This window comes from Equus quagga, chromosome 3 (genome assembly GCF_021613505.1).
Source record: "Equus quagga isolate Etosha38 chromosome 3, UCLA_HA_Equagga_1.0, whole genome shotgun sequence".
NCBI lineage: Eukaryota > Metazoa > Chordata > Mammalia > Perissodactyla > Equidae > Equus > Equus quagga.
The window spans coordinates 66,210,304-66,232,120 of NC_060269.1; the positions used below are offsets into that span (position 1 = coordinate 66,210,304).

At 40.8% G+C, this 21,817-nt stretch overlaps 1 protein-coding gene across 3 annotated transcripts in view; it reads right to left on the reverse strand.

Moving 5' to 3' along the window:
* CDCA2 (cell division cycle associated 2) overlaps window positions 1-21,457 on the reverse strand; it is a 48,382-nt gene extending 26,925 nt beyond the window's left edge. The window contains exons 1-7 of one of the 3 annotated variants that reach the window (XM_046656700.1): window positions 21,308-21,457; window positions 20,320-20,383; window positions 20,051-20,224; window positions 18,689-18,843; window positions 8,291-8,441; window positions 6,838-7,037; window positions 5,299-5,383 (exon numbers count right to left, since the gene is read on the reverse strand). In XM_046656700.1, coding sequence (XP_046512656.1) covers window positions 5,299-5,383; window positions 6,838-7,037; window positions 8,291-8,441; window positions 18,689-18,843; window positions 20,051-20,224; window positions 20,320-20,383 — 829 coding nt within the window. In that variant the 5' untranslated portion in view covers window positions 21,308-21,457. Of the gene's footprint in view, window positions 1-5,298; window positions 5,384-6,837; window positions 7,038-8,290; window positions 8,442-17,958; window positions 18,048-18,688; window positions 18,844-20,050; window positions 20,225-20,319; window positions 20,384-20,935; window positions 21,123-21,307 lie in introns of those variants that run through there. The other 2 variants (XM_046656699.1, XM_046656701.1) reach the window with 2 other exon arrangements.
* Between the last annotated feature and the right edge of the window lie 360 nt (window positions 21,458-21,817).

Genomic DNA, 21,817 nt, shown 5'->3' on the forward strand with positions numbered 1-21,817 from the left:
GAACCAGTTTGTTCTACACCAAAAATGTTACGTATCTGCAAAGGGAAAAACACTATCAAGAAATTCAAGTCTAACATATCCTGCTTAGGGAGTAACATCTGGGATTTCACTGAAAACACAAAAAGACAGCGACGTGGCACTGGTCACAGCTGTGAATTCAAATCTAACTCCTGAGGATAAAGGAACTAAGGCGTTCTGGCTCCCTTGGACATCTGAGGAGGTGTCCAGCATCAGCTATTCACTACTAGCCTGCCTCTACTCGTGACACCTAGGACTCACACCACAAAACTGACCTGAGCCAGGCAATGAATAGTGACTTATTCTATTGCTGGAGGAAGCGACATTTCAGCATGCAAGGGTGGTGAGAGGGAGAGGATGGGATGCTGAGGAGAAAGATTATCAAATCAAAACATAAACACACTGTATGTGCCCCAAACAAGGCAGCCCTCCTCCCCCGACAAATTCTTTTTCTTAAGAGAGCACTGCCTTATGATCAATATTTAACAAATATATATATATATATGGCACTTATGATGAGACAGGCACTTTTCTAGGTGCTAGAGATACAATAATGAACAAAACATACAAAGGCCCCACCTTCAGGGGACAGACAATATAAAATATAGTAACTGGGAGGAGTGGCTGTTAAAAGGGTGGCATGAGGGATCCACGTGATGGCACTGTTCTCTCTCTCAACTGCAGTGTGGTCACGTGAGTCTACACATGCGATAAAATCACCTGGAACTAAATATACACACAAATGAGTGCATGTAAAACTGGTGAAATCTGAAAGAAAGGCAGTGGATTGTATGAGTGTCAATTTCCTGCTAGTGACACTGGATTATAGCTATACAAGATGTTACCACTTGGGGGGAAGTGGAGGAAGGGCACACTGGATCTCTTTGTATTATTTCTCACAAGTGCACATGTATCCACAATCATATCGAAATAAAACATTAAAGAAACTTATCTCCAACAACAAGCAGTAATACACGCCATTAAGGAAAATAATGTAGAGACAAGGGACAGGTCATGATAAGGTAGGAGGGCTGATGCTGTTTTGGGGTGTCCAGGGACAGTTTCCTGAGCAGGTATTTGAATAAGGTGAGGAAGCGAGCCTCAGTGCACACGTGAAGAACATTACACCCAAGTGCAAAGACCTAGATAGGAATGTACTTGGCAGATGAGAGGCAGGGCAAGGCCAGCGTGCCTGAAACCAAGTGAGCAAGGAGAAGAGAGCTAAGAAATAAGCTCGGAGAGAAGACTAAAGACTACGTCAACTAAGGCCTAGTAGAAAGGGTAAGGAATGGATTCTAAGCATCCTGAAAAGCCAACGAAAGCTTTTAAGAAGGGGAATGACACAGTGCGACTTGCATTTGAAAAGAAGCATGCTGGCCACCATGAGGAAGACTCTAAGAAAGAGATGGGATGAGGGGGGAAGCAGGGAAATTACTTAAGAGAACAAAGAAAACAATCCAGGCATGAGAAGACGATAGCCTGGACCACAGTGACGGTTTTAGGACGTGAGAAGTGGTTAGACATTGGATACATTTTGAAGATAAGGCCAATAGCAGTTGTTAATGGGATAGGAAGTTTAACTCGAAAAAGGGAGATGTCAAGATAACTCCAAGGATTTTGGCAGAAGCAACAGATGAATGGCAGTAGGTATCATTTACTGAGATGAAGAAAACAGAGATGAGCAGACTGGGGAAGGGAAAATAATCAACCCTGTTTGAGTATGTGAAGTTTGAGCTGTTTATTAGACATCCAAGTGGAGATCAAGAAAGGCAGCTGGGTACTTAAGCTGAGAGTTCAGGCAAGGGGCCGAGGACAGGTATTTAAATTTTGAAGTCAACAGCATCTAGACAGCATTCAATGTGAGAATGCCTGCAATCACTAGGGAGTGGTATAGAGAGAAAAGTCCAAGTGCTGAAGCGGGGCATTCAAATGTTTAAAGGTCAGGTTGGAAGAGGAGGAACAAACAAAACAACAAAGAAGAAATGGCCCGTGAAATAGGGGAAACCACACAGAATGATGTCCTGATGTGCAGTGAAGACACTGTTTCCCACAGGAGGGCACGGTTCGCTCTGTGTGTGACGCTCCCGAGACCTTGAGGAAAGGAACATACTAGAAATAACTACTGGGATGGCAGCGGGGGCTGCTGCCTACAAAGGCCTGTTTGGAGCGGGATCAAGACAGAATGGGAGGCAAGGAGACACAGTGTAGCCTGCTCTGAAAGGGAGTTTTGCTATAGAAGAAAGCAAAGAAACTGAGTTCTGGCTGGAAGGAAATCCTGGGACAAAGACAAGTTTAAGATGGGAGATATTATGACACATTGTATGTTAATGGAAAAAATGAGTAATTCAGAAAAGGACACCTCAGACAGAGGGTTCTCAAAAAGGCTGGGGGCCACAAAGAAAGGCTGGCTTTGGATACGAGCACTGAGACCAGTGTAACAGGAGGAGAGGCAGAGGACGCTGTGCAGAGATGCAGGAGAGTTTGCAGTGTAGGCGGCAGAGGACCAGGACATTGGCTTCTGACATCTTTTGTTTTCTTGGGGATATAAGAAACAAGGTTCTTAACTTTACTGAAGAAGCAAGGGACTGCAAAGGGGCACCAGGCAACTTTATTTCAGTCATCCATGGGTAGGGTGGCCAGATTTAGCAAATAAAAATTCAGGAGACCTAGTTAAATTTGCATTTTATCTAATTACTTATGAATGTTGATGTTGGTGCCATCGAGTGAATTTCGACTCGTAGTGACCATGTGGACAGCAGAATGGGACTTTGCTCGCTCTTTTTCTGCCATCCTGTCATCTTCCAGGGCGGTATCAGACAATGCTCTGTCTGCTATTCACAAGCTTTTCAGGGCCAACTTTTTCAGAAGTGGATGGCCTCATCTGTCTTAGTCTGGAAGCTCCACTGAAACCTGTCCACCATGGGTAACCCTGCTGGTATTTGAAATCCTGGTGGCACGGCTTTCACTTTCACAGCAACACGCAGCCACCACAGTATGACAACCCACAGACGAGTGGTGTGTTTCCCTTAGCGGGAAATGAACTGGGACCATGATGGTCAGAGCACCAAATCTTAACCACTAGACCAGCACGACTGGCTTATTGCATACGTACACCGATATAAAAGAAAAATAATGCATGGGATACACATATACTAAAGAATTATTTGTTTCTAAGAAATAAATTAAAAGTATCTTTTAAAAAAAAAGGTAAGGGAAGGAGGGCTGGAAGCTTGATGTGAGAGAGTGAACCAATTAAGAATGGAAGGGACTGTCGAGCAGTGCCAAGGCCCATGTGAGATGAAAAATTTGGTGAGGATATCAACACACAAAGTATTTAGCACAGATATACGTGGGGCAGGAGCACAGCAGGCAGAGACATTCCTGGGGCTCGGTTTCTGGCGAGATGGATAAGACAGATGAGGTGGAGAGGGCACGGGAAGTAACGGAGGTATCACACAGGCTCTCCTCGCCAAGCTCTCCTTTAACTAAGTATTTTCTATCCCACTTTATAAGATCTTTTCACTCTTCCTAAAGGTGCCCTGTCTGAGATATAATAACCTCGGAGTGCCACCAAATAACCAGTTTAAAACACCTGAATCAGCACTAGACTCCCTTACTTCAAGGCCCCATCATCAAGGGTGAATTTGCCTTTCCCGGTCTTATACAACATTTCTGCTTAAGGTCTGGTGAACTGTTAAAACGGGATATGTTGGCTCTTGCTGTGATGATCCCACTTAAGACAAATTGTAAAGGGAGGTGTTTGGTATGACAGTTTTGTTTTCTTTTGTTTTATTTCTTGGTGAGGAAGACTGTTGCTGAGCTAACATCTGTGCCAACCTTCCTCTATTTTCTATGTGGGACGCCTCCACAGCATGGCTTGATTACAGGTGTGTAGGTCCGCACCTGGGATCTGAACTTGCAAACCCCAGGCTGCCAAAGTGGAGGGCATGAACTTAACCACTACGGCACCAGGCCAGCCCCATGGTATGATGACAGTTTCTAATAACCACACTTAACACATTCTATAACTACTGTCAAAGAATATATCACTCCTAAGACAAAGTCCCATGAAAGTGAAGCAAGAGAATTGGTAAGAAATGCTTATTTCATCTAGATGACAAACTCAGAACCCAGCTCTGTGCCCCATCCACCCACCACATGACTAAAATTAAGAAGTTAGAGCAGCACTACAAGAAATGCTAAAGAAAGTTCTTTTTCAGATTGAAGGGAAATGCTATCAGAGGGAAACTCAGATCTTCAGGAGGGAATGAAAAGCGCCAGAAACGGTATCTATCGGGGTAATTATAAAAGACTATCTCCCCCAAATACACATGGTTGTTTAAAGCAAAAAAGTACCTTGTGGGGTTTAAAATGAATGTAATATAGATGACATCTACAGTGTAAAGGACCATAAAAGACATGAGTGGGTGGACAGAAAACAGATCAATACAATTTGTAAAGTTCCTACTTTTTACATGAAGTTGTACAACGTTAACTCTAAGAAGACTGTGGAAAGTTAAGGATGTAAATCACCATCCCTAGAGCAACCATTCAAAAAAGGCGCAATGAAATATAGTTTAAAGGTAACTGCTCAATGGATTTCAAAAAAAAATAGATCAAATAAACCCAAGAAAGACAAACAGGTAAACAAAGGAATAAAAAACCAGAAAGAACAAACAGAAAACGTTATGATAAAATGGCAGATTTAAATCAAACCATATCAATAACGACTTGAGAGGTAAATGAGCCAAATACTCCAACTTAAAGGCAGAGATTCTCAGAATGGATAAGAAAGCAAGACCCACTCACTACATGTCGACAAGAGTCTTACTTTAAAGACACAGGTGGGTTGAAAGTAAACCTGGTACCTTGCTGACGACTTTCAATCAATACAAGCATACTGATTTGGGGAAAGGCTGAATAAGTTTTAAATGCTGGTCCCTTTCCATACGCTTAAAAACCAAAAAAGTCATGTGTAGGGTTTTCTCAATCAAAATACCCCTGTTAATATGTTCAGAGATCCTATTCTTTACAATAAACTCTATTAGCTTGGAAATAGTTCACTAATTCTTACCGGTAGCAGTTCAAAGAAAATGTCATCCCTGACTTAACAAGAATTCTGAAACATTTCTACTAGACCGGGAGCTCTTTAAATGTAGGGAACTATTTTAGTTTTCCCAAATTTTAGCATATAAGTACACCAACCATAAACATCTACTCAACAAGTTAAGTTTCAACAGGCGAACCGGCACACGTGCTAAAGAGAAACTACACACTTACCACTTGAAGCCTCTGTGAGCTTGGAACGTAGAACAGACTCTTCAATCAAACATCCAGACTGCATGAAACCAGATTCAGAAGATTTCTTGGGGAAAAAAAATTTAGAGTAAAGAAGTATTTATATCTTATTACTTATAGGATTACTGATTTCTTTATAAAGATCTGAGTAAGCATCACAGATTATCTGGAAATCTGACGTTAACCCAATCAATCACCTTCACTGTGTAGCTAATTGTTACAAAAGTATACAGGAACCCGACTGAAAACACAGCACTCATCTCAACTGCATCGTAAACCCCTCCTGGACAATTTTCAGCTCCCTAGGAAAGGGTGACAAGACACTTCTTTGTGGCCTTAACGTTTGAAGTCTAGAAAACTATCTTAACTACTTTCTTTAAAGAGGAAATTCTCAAAATAACAAAAACTGTTGTATAATTACTGATCAAACAACAAAAGTTATCAATAACTAAGACAGGAGAATCGCGAATGGCTAGGATAGAAAACACACTCATTAATCTGGAAAACATTTCCAAAGCATGGTGTATGTCTAAATAATTAACTAAAGTTCTGCTAAGAAACAATTACTATTAGTTCTGTCAGATGATTTCATATTAACTGGAATAAAGCAGAGCAAGCCGAGATGATAAGCACCTCTGAGATACAAATGAAATCTGCTGGACCCTGAAGAATCTTTAATGACCATCAGACACTTAGTACACCAGTCCAAACAAGATTAACAGGACGATACCGGATCTGGGTGACAGAGGAGGTCAGACAGAAAGTTTCAACTCTAACGGCATTCGACTCTGTCTCCTCTCACTAGAGAAATGGGAACCTGCGCCATCAAACCAGAGCCAACGGCATGAGACGAGAGAGTCAGTCACGAGAGAACCAGCTACCTGCTCACATCTGAGTGAAGATCAAGTACCTTCAATTGTATTATTTAATCCATGTTGGTCATCGCCCTTTGACAAATCTTGACAGGCTTTAGGTAGTTAGTTATAAGCAACAAATATCCCTTCAGCTACTTGAAAGAAGAGAGGAGAGCAAAGAAGAAATTGATAAATAGCACCCTGCCTCCCAGTCAGTACTCGACCAGCGAGGGGCACAAGGCAGAAGAGCAAGACCCTCAGCCCTGAGGGATATAGCCCTTATATAATCCTCACCTAGTTTACCAGTTACGTGGAACTGATACGCTCATGTCTGCCTCTCCCAGCAGACAAAAAGCTGTTCAAGAGCACAACTGTGACTTTCTCACTGTTGTACCATCCGCATCTAGAATGATACCTCCAAAGCAGAAGACCACAGGGCTTACTTTTTCATAATCAAAAGCAACATATTAATCAAACTGTCTCTAATAACCAATAAGCCAACCAACAAAAAAATTTAACAAGTAGGAAATACACACATGCAATTTAAAATCCAGCTACAACATAGCAGGACAAGTACTCTAATTGCAAACGGTCTTGACAGTCTTAAAACTGCCTACACCCAGGAAACCAAAGTTTCACCTTCCTATGTTTCCAGTCAGTGAATTACCTCAGAAAGATCTGCAAGAGAAGCTCCAACAGCACACACTCTGCCTGCACTGGAAGACGGAGCAATACTGACCACGTGGAGACCAAGTGTACCAGTCAGATTCCCAGCAGAGCTGCTCTGAGAAGACGTCCTCCGACGCTTGGAAGATAACTTTGCAGGGAACTCAGACTGCTGACATTCATCAGGGCTTTCTTTTCTGGCTATATATGCAAAACAAAATAACACAGGCATAAGTTTTTTTCACAGTATCATTTTAAAATGTTGTACACGTCTTAATAATTTTAGTAAAATTTAATGCTTGAGTTTAAATACTCTATCAATGAAAACAAAAGTCTAGTACATTTTTTTAATTCAAAAAAGGAAACCTAACTGAAAGGCAAGAGAACATAACTACTAAAACATAATAAAAATTTAATTAGAATTTTTTTCAGACTTCAAAATGTACAGATGTGCTAAAATACACTTGCATTTCTGATACAGCATCTCATTCCATTTTTAAATTTACAATGAAACCTTTTCTTTGGAACATTTTAAAGGATTTGGTTATGTTCTAATACTGGTTCTGCTCTGATCGTGTATTTTATGAAAATTACAGCCACAATGTGCCTCAGCTCTTCCTGGCAACAAAAAGGGAATTTAATCGTCTGCAGAACTAGAGTAATCATGTAAATAACATATTCTATAACTCAGGTAAAAACTGGAAAATAGGGTTAAGTTACAAACGATAAACACAAATCAGTGCATGGCATGGGTCACGCCCTGTGAATGCTGATGAACCAGACTTGTCTTGAGCACCAGTGCACTGCGTGCAAGGAGGTGCTGAAATGTGGTTCAAGAAACCAAAATGACAGCATTTGGAACCTAGGGTGCAGAGCACGAGAGGAACGGTTGTGATGATTACAGTCGGGCCAAGACTTTGCCCAATTCTGGCGTTGGAAATGATGTGTGACTGGAAAATCAAAAGTGACAGATAAAAGAGCCAAATAATTTACAATCTAAAAGTTATGATAAAGAATACAGCAGGCTATTAAGATGTCAGATTAGATATATCTGTTTGTTCTATCCGAGCTGGGTGTTTGGTATCCACACAAATGCTTGCCAAAACTTAATAATAATCCTCTCAAGTCAAGGTTTCTACACTCAGATTTGCCACACACCCTATTCTAAAGATGAAATGAGCTAATCAACCCTGACATTTTCACACTTAAAACATAATTGTGGCCATGTGGAAACGTCGGCTCACGACTGTTTCATATCAGGGTTTGTCAAGAGAAACCAGAAATCTAGATTTTTGTGTGAAATGTCCCAAATTTTAAATTTTAGGCCCCATTTAATAATACAGCTCCGCTCAGAAAAGACTACTTTCATACTGTGGAACTAAATCTTCTTTATACCTCAGAGGTTTGTCTGAATAAACACAGAAGCCCAAATTGACTGAAATCTTTCTACTCACTCAAGCCTGGTGTCTCGAACTCTCCTTCTGCCGCTGAGAATTCGGGACAGTCAGTCATTTTCTCATCTTCCTTTATGGAGTGAAAAGCCGACTGGAAGGCAGATATTCGCTCTCTTAAAGAATTAACATTTTGATACAGTACAGGGCTTCCCTGTTAAAATACAGAGACATACAGAAATACAAAATCATAATGTTATAAATCAAATCAAACATCCTTTCTATATTCTAGGCCTATAACCCTCGAATCCAAAACTAAATGCACTTACTGAAGATCAGAAGTAATAAATTAGCAGAGCAGAGCCTCTTCTCCCTTGAACGACACACCTTCAGTGTGAACATTAGGTGTGCTGCCAGCATCTGAGTTTCTCCTCTGCTCCTCCCTCAGTTTTTAACCTGAGCAAAGAGGAAGCGCTGTGTGGTATGTTCAGATGTGCAGCTGTAGCCTGGTCAATACTGATACTAATAAGTCCACGGACTACACAAGAGAAGGCTCAAGTGGGTGGAAAGTGCTCTAAAAAAGCACCCAAATAAAATGTAACCCCAATTATTTGGGGACTAAACAACTCTTTAAAAGGATTATTTCGTGAAGGGGCGGGCGCTTAAGGACCCTCTTTTATAACTTAGAGTCCATAACCTCAAACAGCCTCAGTGAATGAAATCTGAAAGGGAAAGAGGTTTACCACAAAAATATTTGAGAGAGGCCAGTCTAAAAGACTATACGGAGAACACAAGAAAGCACTGAATCCTGGAGATAGGGCAAGGAAGAACCTGCCTATTTGGAAGTTTTACCGAAGGTCTGCTAAAAATATCCACTGAAAATCACCTGCATGACACCTCTGTGCCATGTAGGTCTCAGCCTACCTAGTTTAATTCATGACAGTCTCACTACTCACGTCCATCCATACACACCCTCTCCCCAGAAGGCCAGAACAAGACACCTGCCCTCAAATTTACCCTCTCTCCTTTGGCTCTCCACAGCTAAATTTTCCTGATTTCATGGGACCTCACTTCCTTGGAGCTGAAAGCCAGCCATTCACTAAAACTACAACGCCCAACAGTTAGATGGTCTAAGCGCAGGAGCCCTCTGGATAACAGGGTTTCAGCCAAAGAGTCATCAGATGAAAGTGATACTATCAGGGATAGACATGCCAGATAAAATAAATGCAAGTATAGCCACACGTTGTTTCATGTCAAGGACAGTCTGAGAAATGCGTCATTAGGCAATTTCGTCACTGCGTGAACATCATAGAGTGCACTTACACAAACCTAGACGGTATAGTCTACTACACACCCAGACCATATGGTACTAATCTTATGGGACCACCATTGTATATGCAGTCTGTCATTGATCGAAATGTCATTATGTGGAGATGACTCTAATACACAATTTACAAGTTCTGTTAATCCTTAAAACAAATTACTGATTATGTTCTCGATACATATTCCTTTTTTTCCCCTTTATTATTTAGACTAACATATTTCCACTGTTTTGGAGCTGGTAGCAATTTTAAAAATTAAACCGACAGGCAAAAGTAAGGTAAAAAAATTACCTCCCTTAAAGATATTGTATGGAGAAAACTCAGTTAAAATCTTGAAGACATGCTTGATGGTGAATCTCCTCACACACTTGATTCCATTCCCACTTAAATACTTTCATAAAGCAAACTCTCTGTTACATAATAACAGAATATTTTAAATTCAAATATGGTTGATGATGTAAACCTTTATGACATAAACAACACATAACATTCATAAAAAGTTGGTGGGCAACTCCTATCTATATGAGAGACGAAGAAAGAAAGGGGTTATCCCAAAGTTATACAATTTACCTTGAATGTGCTTTTTTTGTACTCATATTTTATCATGGGAGGGGCAGGTGTAATGTCCTAGGAATTGGGAGCACTTCAAAATGCTGCTTAAAACAAACAAAAGGTTCCCTAGTCAAAATTGTTTTTTCTTTATTTTCTGATGGAGAACGAGAATAAACGAAGTAAATAAAACATTCAAAAATGTACTGCTTTTTTTGGGTTAATGAAGAAATTAAAAGAGAAATCAACAAATACCTGGAGACCAATGAAAATGAAAGTACAATATATACCAAAATCTACCAGATATAGCAAAAGTAGTATTAAGACGGAAGCTAATAGCAATACAGGCCTGTCTCAAGAAATAAGAAAAATTTCAGATAAAGAATCTAATGGTGAACTTAAAGGAACCATAAAAGAAGAACAAATGATGCCCAAAATCAGGAGAAGGAAGGAAATCAAAATCAGAGTGTAAATAAATGAAATAAAGACTGAAAAGACTGATGAAATAAAGAGCTGGTTCTTTGAAAAGATAAACAAAGTTGACAAACATTTAGCTAGACTCACCAAGAAAAAAAGAAGGCTCAAATAAATAAAATCAGAAATGAAAGAGGAAAAATTGCAATGGATACCAGAGAAACACAAAGGATTAAAAAAGAATGCTATAAAAAGTCATATGCCAACAAATTGGAGAACCTAGGAGAAATGGATTAATTCTGAGAATCACACACCTTCCAAAACTGAATCAAGAGGAAATAGAGAATCTGAATAGACTGATCACTAGTAAGGAGATTGAAAAGGTAATCAAAAACCTCCCAAAAAACCAAAGTCCAGGACCAGATGGCTTCCTCGGCACAGTCTACCAAACATTCAAAAAAGATTCCATGCCTATCCTTCTCAAACTCTTCCAAAAATTGAGGAGGAGGGAACACTTTCTAACACATTTTACAAGGCCAACTTTTCCCTGATACCAAAATCAGACAAGGACAAAACAAAAAAAGAAAATTACACGCCAATATCATTGATGAACATAGACACAAAAATCCTCAACACAATATTAGGAAATTGAATACAACAAACACATTAAAAGGATCATACACCATGATCAAGTGGGATTTATTCCAGGGATGCAGGGATGGTTCAACATCCACAAATCAATCAATGTGATACACCACATTAACAAAGTGAGCAATAAAAATCCCATGATCATCTCGATAGATGCAGAGAAAGCATCTGACAAGCTACAGTATCCATTTATGATAAAAACTCTGAATAAACTGAGTATAGAAGGAAAGTACTTCCACATAATAAAGGCCATATATGACAAGCCCACAGCTAACATCATTCTCAATGGAGAGAAACGGAAAGCCAACCCTCTAACTACAGGAACCAGACAAGGATGCCCATTTTCGCCACTCTTATTTAACACAGTACTGGAAGTCCTAGCCAGAGCAATCAGGCAAGAAAAAGAAATATACAGGATCCATATTGGAAAGGAAGAAGTGAAACTGTCACTACTTACAGATGACATGATATTTGATACAAAAACCTTTAGGCTCCACGAAAAACCTGTTAGAACCAATAAATAAGTTCACAAAGCTGCAGGAGACAAAATCAACATACAAAAATCTGTTGCATTTGTATACACTAATATTGTACTATCAGACAGACAAATTAAGAAAACCATTTATGATTTTCTTATACCATTTATGATTGCATCAAAAAGAATAAAATACCTAGGAATAAATTTAATGAAGGATGTGAAAGACCTGTACACTGCAAACTGTAAGAAATTGATGAAAGAAATTGAAGAAGACACAAATAAATGGAAAGACTTCATGTTCATGAATTGGAAGAATTAATCTTGTTGAAACGTCCCTACTACACAGAGCAATCTACAGATTCAATGCAATCCCTATCAAAATCCCAATGGCATTTACCACAGAAATAAGATGAACAATCCTAAAATTTGCACGGAACCACAAAAGACCCTGAATAGCCAAAGCCAAAGCAATCTTGAGAAAGAAAAACAAAGCTGGAGGCATCATACTCCCTGATTTCAAACTATGTTACAAAGCTATTGTAATCCAGAGTATGGTACTGGCATAAAAACAGACACACAGATTAACGGAACAGAATAGAGAACCCAAAAGTAAACCCATGCATATATGGTCAATTAATTTATGACAAAGGAGCCAAGAATATACAATGGGGAAAGGACAGTCTCTTCAGTAAATGGTGTTGAGAAAACTGGACAACCACAGAACAAAAGAATGAAACTAGACCACTATCTTACACCATACACAAAAATTAACCCCAGATGGGTTAAAGACCTGAACATTAGACCTGAAAATATAAAACTCCTAGAAGAAAGGATAGGCGGTAGGCTCTTTGACATCAGTCTTGGTGATGATTTTTTGGATTTGATACCAAAAGCAAAGGCAACAAAAGCAAAAATAAACAAGTGGGGGGCTGGCCCCGTGGCCAAGTGGTTAAGTTCGCGCACTACGCTGCCGGCGGCCCAGTGTTTCGTTGGTTCGAATCCTGGGCGCGGACATGGCACTGCTCATCAAACCACGCTGAGGCAGCGTCCCACATGCCACAACTAGAAGGACCCACAATGAAGAATATACAACTATGTACAGGGGGCTTTGGGGAGAAAAAGGAAAAAAAATAAAATCTTTAAAAAAGAAAAAATAAATAAACAAGTGGGACTACATCAAACTAAAAAGCTTCTCAACAGCAAATGAAATCATCAACAAAATGAAAAGGCAATCTATTGAATGGGAGAAAATAATTGCAAATCATATACCTCGTAAGTGGCTAATATCCAAAATATACAAAGAACTCACATAACTCAACAGCAAAAAAAAAAATCTGACTTAAAAATGGGCAGAAGATCTGAATGACATTTTCCCCAAGATATACTGATAGTCAGCAATCACATGAAAAGGTGCTTAACGTCACTAATCATCAGGGAAATGAAAATCAAAACCACAATGAGATTTCACTGCACACCTATTAGAAAGGCTATTCCCAAAAAGACAAGAAGAGCCAGCCCTGATGGCATAGTGGCTAAAGTTTGGTGTGCTCTGCTTTGGAAGCCCCAGTTTGGTTCCTGGGTGCAGAACCACACCACCCATCCGTCAGCAGCCATGCTGTGGCAGTGGCTCACACAGAAGAACCAGAAGAACTTACAACTATACCCAACTATGTACTGGGGCTTTGTGGGGGAAAAAGGAAGACAAAGGAGGAAGAATGGCAACAGATATTAGCTTAGGGCAAATCTTTCCCTGCAGAGACAAAAAAAAAGACAAGAAATAACAAGTGTGGGTAAGGATGTGGAGAAAAGCGAATCCTTGTGCACTGTTGGTGGGAATATAAATTGGTGCAGCCACCATGGAAAACAGTACGGAGGTTCCTCAAAAGTTAAAAATAGAAATACCATATGATCCAGCAATTCCATTTCAGGGTATTTATCCAAGGGAAATAAAAACACTAACTCAAAAAGAAATACGTACCCCTACATTCACTGCAGCATTATTTACAATAACCAAGATATGGAAAGAAATGGAAACAACCCAACTGTCCATTGATGGATGAATGACTACATACCACATTTTCCTTACCCCCTCTCCACACACACACACGAGTATTTTTCAGCCATAAAAAAGAAGGAAATCTTGCCATTTGTGACAAACGGATGAACCTTGAGGGCATTATGCCAAGAGAAGTCAGTCAAAGAAAGACAAATACCGTATGATCTCACTTACATGTGTAATGGAAAAGCAAACAAAAAAACAAATAAAAAACGAGTTCACGGAGACAGAGATTGGTGATTGTCAGTGGTGGGGGGGGCAAAATGAATGAAGGGGTTAACAGGAACAAACTGTCAGTTATAAGATGAATAAGTCCTGGGGATACAATGTACAGCATGGTGACTATAGTTAATCGTACTGTACCGCATATTTGAAAGCTGCTAAGAGAGTAGATCTTAAAAGTGCTCATAATAAGAAAAAAATTTTTTTAACTATGCATGAATAGATACTAACTCATTTTGCTAATCATCTTGGAATATACACAAATCCATTACATTATACACCTGAAACTAATATAATGTTATATGGCAATTATACCTCAATTTAAAAAATTTCAAAAAAAAAGAAACAGCAGAATAAACATATAACTAAGAGATGTGGAAGCAAACACCACAAGCATCAGCTAGAAAAGCTGAAAGCCTTAGAAAAAGAGAAAGGGAGGATAAAGCAGCTATACACTATTGTTTTTATATATAAATGCTACGGTACTAATTGATTCTTTACGTACATATACATTTTAATTTATATAAACTTTTAAAAAAGTATTTGCAAGAAAATTTTATACTGTTGGAACACAGAATCTAGATTGGGTAAGGGATAAGAGAGGAACCAGTGAAAATGTGCTAAGGTCGATAGTTGGAAGGTTTCAACCAGATGAGAGAACCGTAAAGAAGGCTGCCATGTAGGTAAGATAGAGATGATGGAACTGAAGAGTGCAACGGTGATACACTAGCAGTGACTGCTCAGGTAGAGGAGAGATCGCCAGAGCTACAGAAGTCAAGGACCCGAGACCGCCAGGATGTTGCATGGATCATCCATGTGGTTGGTGAGCTATTCAAGAATGAAATAAGAGCAGTGGAGGAAAGACGGAGAGGCATTTCTCTTCAACTTCTCCTCCAAAATGCTTTCTTTCTAAAATGAGGGAAGGTGGAGAAAATAAATAGGGGATGAATTATTAAAGCATATAGGCCCTTATACTTTACAAAAAACTAAAATGTTCTACTAGTGTATTTGCAGAACATTTCAGTAAATTGGAACATGTAACTATTTAAAATTATTTTATTCATGCATTCAATGAATTTGTTGAGGAAGAAAGAGTAGATGAAGTGAGAACTGAAAGAGCAGAGCAACCAGGGGTAGTTACAGCAGAGGCAAATCTCAAAGGTAAAGGACAGCACTGTCCTGTTCATAAAACCACTCAGGTTAAAAGCCCCCGCTTTTTAACGATGCTAGATACTAGAACTATATATTCAAGTACTTCTTTTAGTATAGTCATATGATATGAATGGGGGTGTGTTTCTGTGTATATGCATATTCTTAAGAAAGAAAAACGAGAGAGAAATCAACAGCATATATAGAATATCAATGGACAGAAAGGGACTTGGGTCAGAGAAAGCTGAAACTGACAGGGCTCCTTAGGGAGGTTTGATAGCAAGAAACAAGCAGACGTGGGGCAGACCCCCAAAAAAGGCTCAGGTATCCAAAGCATCAGGTATTTCCGAAACAAGGGTCAAGGGCAGGACTCAAAACAAGAACAACATTGAAATTGTATCAGTAGCACAGATCTCTCCACAAATAAGAAGGGGCCTTTACATTTTGGAGGGAACATAGAGATACAGGACGCCATGAGATTTACGCCTCCATCAACAGCTAAGGATACGGGACCCTGTTCTGAAAACAGAATTTGTCCGAGCCTTCTCAATGAAGTCAGACTTTCAGCCATAGAACACGAAGTCAAATGTTTATACCCCCAGGAATCCCTCTCAGAGAAAACGGATCTGCCAAAGAGAAAAAACCCATAGGATTCTGACATTTGGGAGTTCTTCCAACAAAAAAGTGGTCCCATTGTTCTACATAGAAATCTACCAGCCAACAAACCCAGACCATGCACAATGAGCTCCCAGTCAGTTTTTTAAAGTGCCCCACTTTTAAAAATGAACAGACAGTCAAGGATCACTAGCCACCTGAAGAAAGATTCCACCACAAGACAGAGCCTGAAATAATCAGGTAGCAAAACTGAACCTGAAGGAAAAGAGATTCTGCCAGATGAGGAAGAAAACTTCAACAAAACTATAATGTCCTCAACGATCCAGACAGAAAGGAAGTTCATCTGAAATTTTATAACACCATGAAGAGAGCTTCCAGAATCAAAAAGCAGGCCACACCAAGGACAGGGGGTCAAAATATGTGTTGAATTCTTCAACTCTGTAGGTTAATATACAATGGAGCAATGCCTTCCAAATTTTGACGGAAAATACGTCCGACCTAGATTTCTATACTAAGACAAACCATAATTCAAACGTGCTAGAAGAGTAAACTTTGTCAAATATGCAGAAGCTCCAGAAAAACAAGGTAGTAAGCCAAGAAAAGAGAAAGATATGAGGTCAAGGAAACAGGGAATCCAAATGGGAGAGGAAAAGGAAATGACCAAGGATGGTGGAAGGAAGTCACAAAGTGACAGCTGTCCAGCAAATCTAAATGGTAACCAAGGCAACAGGAGGAAGAAGACACAGGACACCAAAAAAAGAGAAAAGAACCTATAGACTCTTAAGGTTTACAGTTTTGTCAAGTTTGGGGATGAGATTATATAACAAATTAAAAGACTAAACCCCACCAAAAGAAGTATTTACTAACTACAGGAAAAACAAATGTTGTGCAAGAAGGAAATATGACCCTAACATTCCACATAGGAGTTTGTGAAAAACATCTACATGATTAAATAACACAAACTAAACCCTAATTTAAAAAATTTACAATTGACTGTATTGGAAGGATGGAGAAAAGGGAAAGTGTTGGAACAGCTGTGGCCAGGAGATGTGATAGAAAATTCCTGTTTTTCACAGAAATAACAATAATAAATCTAAAGCATAAAATGTTCCAGATAAAACAGTTTTAAGTACTGGTATTAATGTATTCACCCCCATAAAACCCTTGTTATGATCATCACCCCCATTTTATACATGAAGAAAAAGACAGAGAATAAGTAACTTGCCAAAAGTCACAATTAATGAATAATAAAGCAAAGAATCAACCCCCAGCAATATAGCTCCATAGTTCCTGCTCATATCAACCATAACAGCAGTTCTCAGGAAGTCTTTACACTCTCAAAAATTATTAAGAACACCAAAGACTCAGTTCATGCTGGTTATAGCTATCAAGAGTATTTTAATAGCCTTTTCAGAATTGTGGAGATTCTTCTTTATTGCAACACAAAATGTAACAAAGATTTCTTAAAGGTTAGTTGCAATGTCAAATATGAAATCACATCACTGAACTTTTCATATTCTCTTATGTTAAAATCCATGGGTCTACCGTGCAATTTGAGAGTCTATTTTGCATGCACTCATACGGAAAAATATTGATTTACTCAGTTACGCAGATGTTCCAAATGTTGACACATTTTATTATGAAATACAAAAACCACATTCATTAATATCCCCACTGATCTATCAGAAGTCTAGCTATTGAGAAGTTGTCAAGCTCGTGGTGGGAAATACAAGTTTTCCAAAATTCTAATGTTTTTTTGAAAACTCAGATTTTTTCATTGGTCAGAAATATTTCCGTTTTTCCTTAAAGGGGCAGGTTTGCTGTTCATTTTTGAGAAAATGTTGCCCACATTCCCAAGTCTGACTAACCATGACATCTGGCAGTCATTCTTTCAAGTAAAAATGATGTTCTATGAAAAAAGTGGCTAGATCAGCTTACAGCTTGAACAGTCACACACAGGATTTCTTTCAAAACATCCACCACACTTCTGGACGTACTCTGGAAGTCCTTGATGCATAATTTGCATTTCATCCTACGTCATACTCAAAGGTTGAGAATTAATACTAATTTATAATCTTTATTGCTTCCTCAAGGATGCTAAGTGAAACCGGCATTGCTATTTCCTGTGAATGAGTAGCAGTGATGAATAAAATGGCAGCTTGGTACGACCAGTTTTACCCACCACTGCTTTTACACCATGAGCGCAAACATCGGCATAGTGAAAAAAGGCAAATCAAGTCTTAGTGCTATCAGAAAATAATGTTTTGCCCTTGTATACCTCTTGAATGGGACTCAGGGATCCCCAGGGATCTCAGATAATCTTTGAGAACCACGGCACTGCACTACACAGCCTCACACATACAATGTCTAAAACGGAAAAAGAAAGAAGTGCCAATGTAAACACAGTGTAAAACACGAAGGCCAATATCGAGAGTCAGAAGCAGTTGTCCTTCAACAAAGGTAAGCTGGGGACTGTCTTCCATAGTAGGCCTTGTACCACTTTTGAATTTTTGGGAGCTTGTATTATTCTGACAAAAATCTGCAAAAATACTAAATACTTCCCCATCAGCTGACAAATAATTTGCTCCCTTCCACAAGGTTATCCCAAATACATTTTGTCCTGGAGGAATTCTTGCCCCTACATGTCAACACACAGTAGTCACAAAAAAATTAGACGCTCAGAGACAAGATACTAACAGAAAAAGGTCGGAAAACACTGCCTCACGTCATCATAGGAAAACAGACATTAACTAGAAAAAAATTTGCAAAACAAAATGGAAAGCTCCTCTAGAAAGCCATTTCTATCCAACATCTCCTAACTCTTAATATGTCCATGCTCAACATCACCATTCATGCTAACTGCATACTTTCTGTAAAACAAAATATTCTCTCCAGATCCAAAACAGATGAGGGGCACTGGAAGGTAGAAACACTACAGAAAAGCTTCATAACAGAGCAAAACATTCTCCCTGGAAGAATTCATGACAGGTCTTAGAAGAAAATCATACCTGAAAAGGGGAATTCTGTGTCAAAGGAGATTTCTCTGCATTCTTTACATTCCGCTGCTGAGCAATGAAACGAATAAGATGGTTTGTTTCAGGAGAGCCCCGGGCACCAACTGTAGAGCGTCGTCTGGACTTTTTAAGGTAGGTTGATGACTTTCCTATAATGAAAACTTTCTTTTAAATTGGAATAAAACAGGGCAATCGTCAGTAATCATATCCTGAATACCCAAGATGTACCGGCCTGAGAGAAAGCATGATAAACTGATGATACAGAAACCTAAATACAGAATTACAGGCAAAATTGTCCTGAAAAGTTGCATAGGGATCTTTGTTTTTTCTATTGATTTATTCCACGCTCCTGGAACAGTGCCTGGCACATAGAAGGCATTTATCAAATAGTTGTGGAATAAAGGCATGAACACATCTTAATTAATGGCTCTCATTTTTGTTTCATATTTCCTGCACAGAGAGGTGGGTAATGGCTTGCTTTGGACTAAGAATTTGTCTTTTTCTGAATTAGTCAGTCTTATCCCCAAGACTGAAAGGAAAGATCTCCACCTAGATACATGTACTCTCATGCTCCCAATTCTTCAAGGTAATTTTTCTTTTAGATACCTACCTACCTTCAGCACACTACGCTGAGTTCTGGCCATACACCTAAGCACACAATATAAATCTAGCCTTTTAAAGGTCTAAGAGCGATGTTCTTGAGAAGAGAACATAGAATGGCAAGCCACTTCGGTCCTGTCTCAGTGCCACATTTCCTAGTCTTGCATCCTTTGACTTTCAAGTCCCACATTACCCCTCCATTTCTAAATGCTGTTCTGTAATCTAATTCCATTCCCATATTTCCGTCTTCTCCATCTAAATCAGACTTCACAGGCTCCTGTGAATTTCATTTCTACTGCTTTAAGATTAGTCTTTGAGTGAATTTTCTGTTTGTAATTTTGAAAGGGGCATATCCCAGTCTTTCAATGTCATCTTTTCTGAATTGCCCTTCAACTTTCTCTTACCTTTGTCATACATAACCACAGAACAGACTGCTTTTCCTTTTAGTATACACACTCCTGTAACCCATATGTCTGGTCAAAAAGTGATTCACACACTATTCCTTTCCAGTTTGGCCATGGAGCACAACTCTGACTTAGGAGCATTGTAATGTTGGGTGGCCTGGGACCCTAGTATCTGCTATGCTAGATGAACTGTGCATGCGCACGAAGTCTCCCTGAGGAAACAAGTTTGCAGAGTCAGTCAATTTAGAAAGGTAAGATAGTAAGACAGACAGGCTAGATGAGCAAAATTGAGTTATATTAGAGCTATTTTTAAACTTCAAAAGCACTGCAATAGAATGACAACTTCTCTTACCAGAAGAGCTCTTTACAAAGCTTTCAGGGGTGATTCCCAATTGCTCTACAGTTACTGAGGAGAAGTCCAAAGGCGATTGAAAAGCATCTGGTGTGCAACAATCAGGAGTCACTTCCGCTGCACGCTTCTGAGGAGTTACAAACTTCTCATTTCCCAAAGTGAAAGAGGCCTTCTCTGAAAGAGACAACACGTTGTGGGGGTTAAACATCGTTATCAAGACAAACACCTAAACCTAAAATTTCACAATGAGGCAACAGATCACTACGTACCAGCGTTATAAATAACAGACTCCTTGGTTTCAGGGGGTTCGCTGTCCTTTGAATTGTTATCCATCTAAAAAAGAGTAAGAAAAATGAGAAATAACCACACCCCTCAGATTAATGTGCTTCGATCGAGATCCTCACTCAAGGCCGACTCCTAATGCAATCTATACTGGCACGAAAATGGACATCAAGAGAGTACTTTTGGAGCTCAAACTAAACAGGGAGAAATGGAAGAAACTGCTGTTCAGGATGAAACAGAGCAGACTCCCTAGTGTATAAGCCACGGCTTCTCAACCTTAGCGAACATCTGAACCATCTGGGTACCTGTTAAGCAAGCAGCTTTTAGGATTCCCAGAAATTCTAATTCAGGAGATCTGGCTGACCTTCGAACCTGCATTTTAAAAACCCCGCGGGCGATCGGTTCAGGCCGCAGGACCCCTCGCTCGGTGCGGCCGGACAAGCGGGGCACGCTTCCGAGCAGCACGCCGCAGAAACAGCTCGGCGCTCCCGCGTCCGCAGCGCGAGCCGGGCCGCCCGCCGCACCCCCAGCTCCCAGCCCGGCCCGCCCCCGCCTGGGGTATCGCCAACACTCCACCGCGGAGGCGCGTCGTGGCTGTCTTGCCTTCCAGATCTCTGCTCTCTGGGCCTGAAGGTTCGCTCGAGAAGGCTGATGCTGGCCGCCAAGCTCGCCGCCGGCAGGCAGACTCGTCCCGGCCCCGCCACGCCGTCTCCGGGACCCGGCAGCCGCGGTGCCCGAACCCACCCCTCGGCCCGGCCGCCACCCGCCGCCGGATTCAAATCGCCGGCCCCGCCCCTCGGCGTTCGGCGTCCCTCTGCAGATCTCTACGCCGCCGCCACCCGCACGTGTCCGCGCCCGCTCCGAACTCTCCCCGGCCTCTGCCTCGCCGTCCCAGGACGGGAGTGGCTTCGTGGGCTGAGAGAGAAGCCACCGCTAGCTACGTGACGCACTTGACCAGACACACCCGCTGCTGACCTGTGTCCACGGGGACTACTTTCCATGAGTCTCGCGGAGGAACCCTTCGGTTAGCCACTAGTTTGTCCCCGCCTGTCGATTGGATGCTGCAAACTTCGAAAAGAATCATTGGACCACTCCTGACAGAACGACGGGCTGGCTCTTACCCAATCAGCCAGTCCTGACGGCAGCCGTTTCCTCTGAGAGTACGGCGGGGAGGCGCTGACTAGGGTGGGTCGCTTCTAGCGCCCCACCTCCTTCCCTCAAGCCCCGCCTCCGTATGCAAATAAGCTCCACCTGGTGCTGGGTTTGCGCCTGCTCAGTAACGCTTTGAGACGCCGCTTGGCTCCAGGTTCTGCTCTGATTGGCTGATAACCCTTCCCGTCCGCTGGCCTGCGGTCTCTCTTCCCTCCCTCCAGCAGGGCTGGCTCAGTGTGACCCACCCAGTGCAGGGCGATGATTGGCTGTGTGCTGGCCGGCGCTGCCGGTTGATTGGTGGAGCTTCGAGCCAGTCTGGGAGAGGTGGGGGAA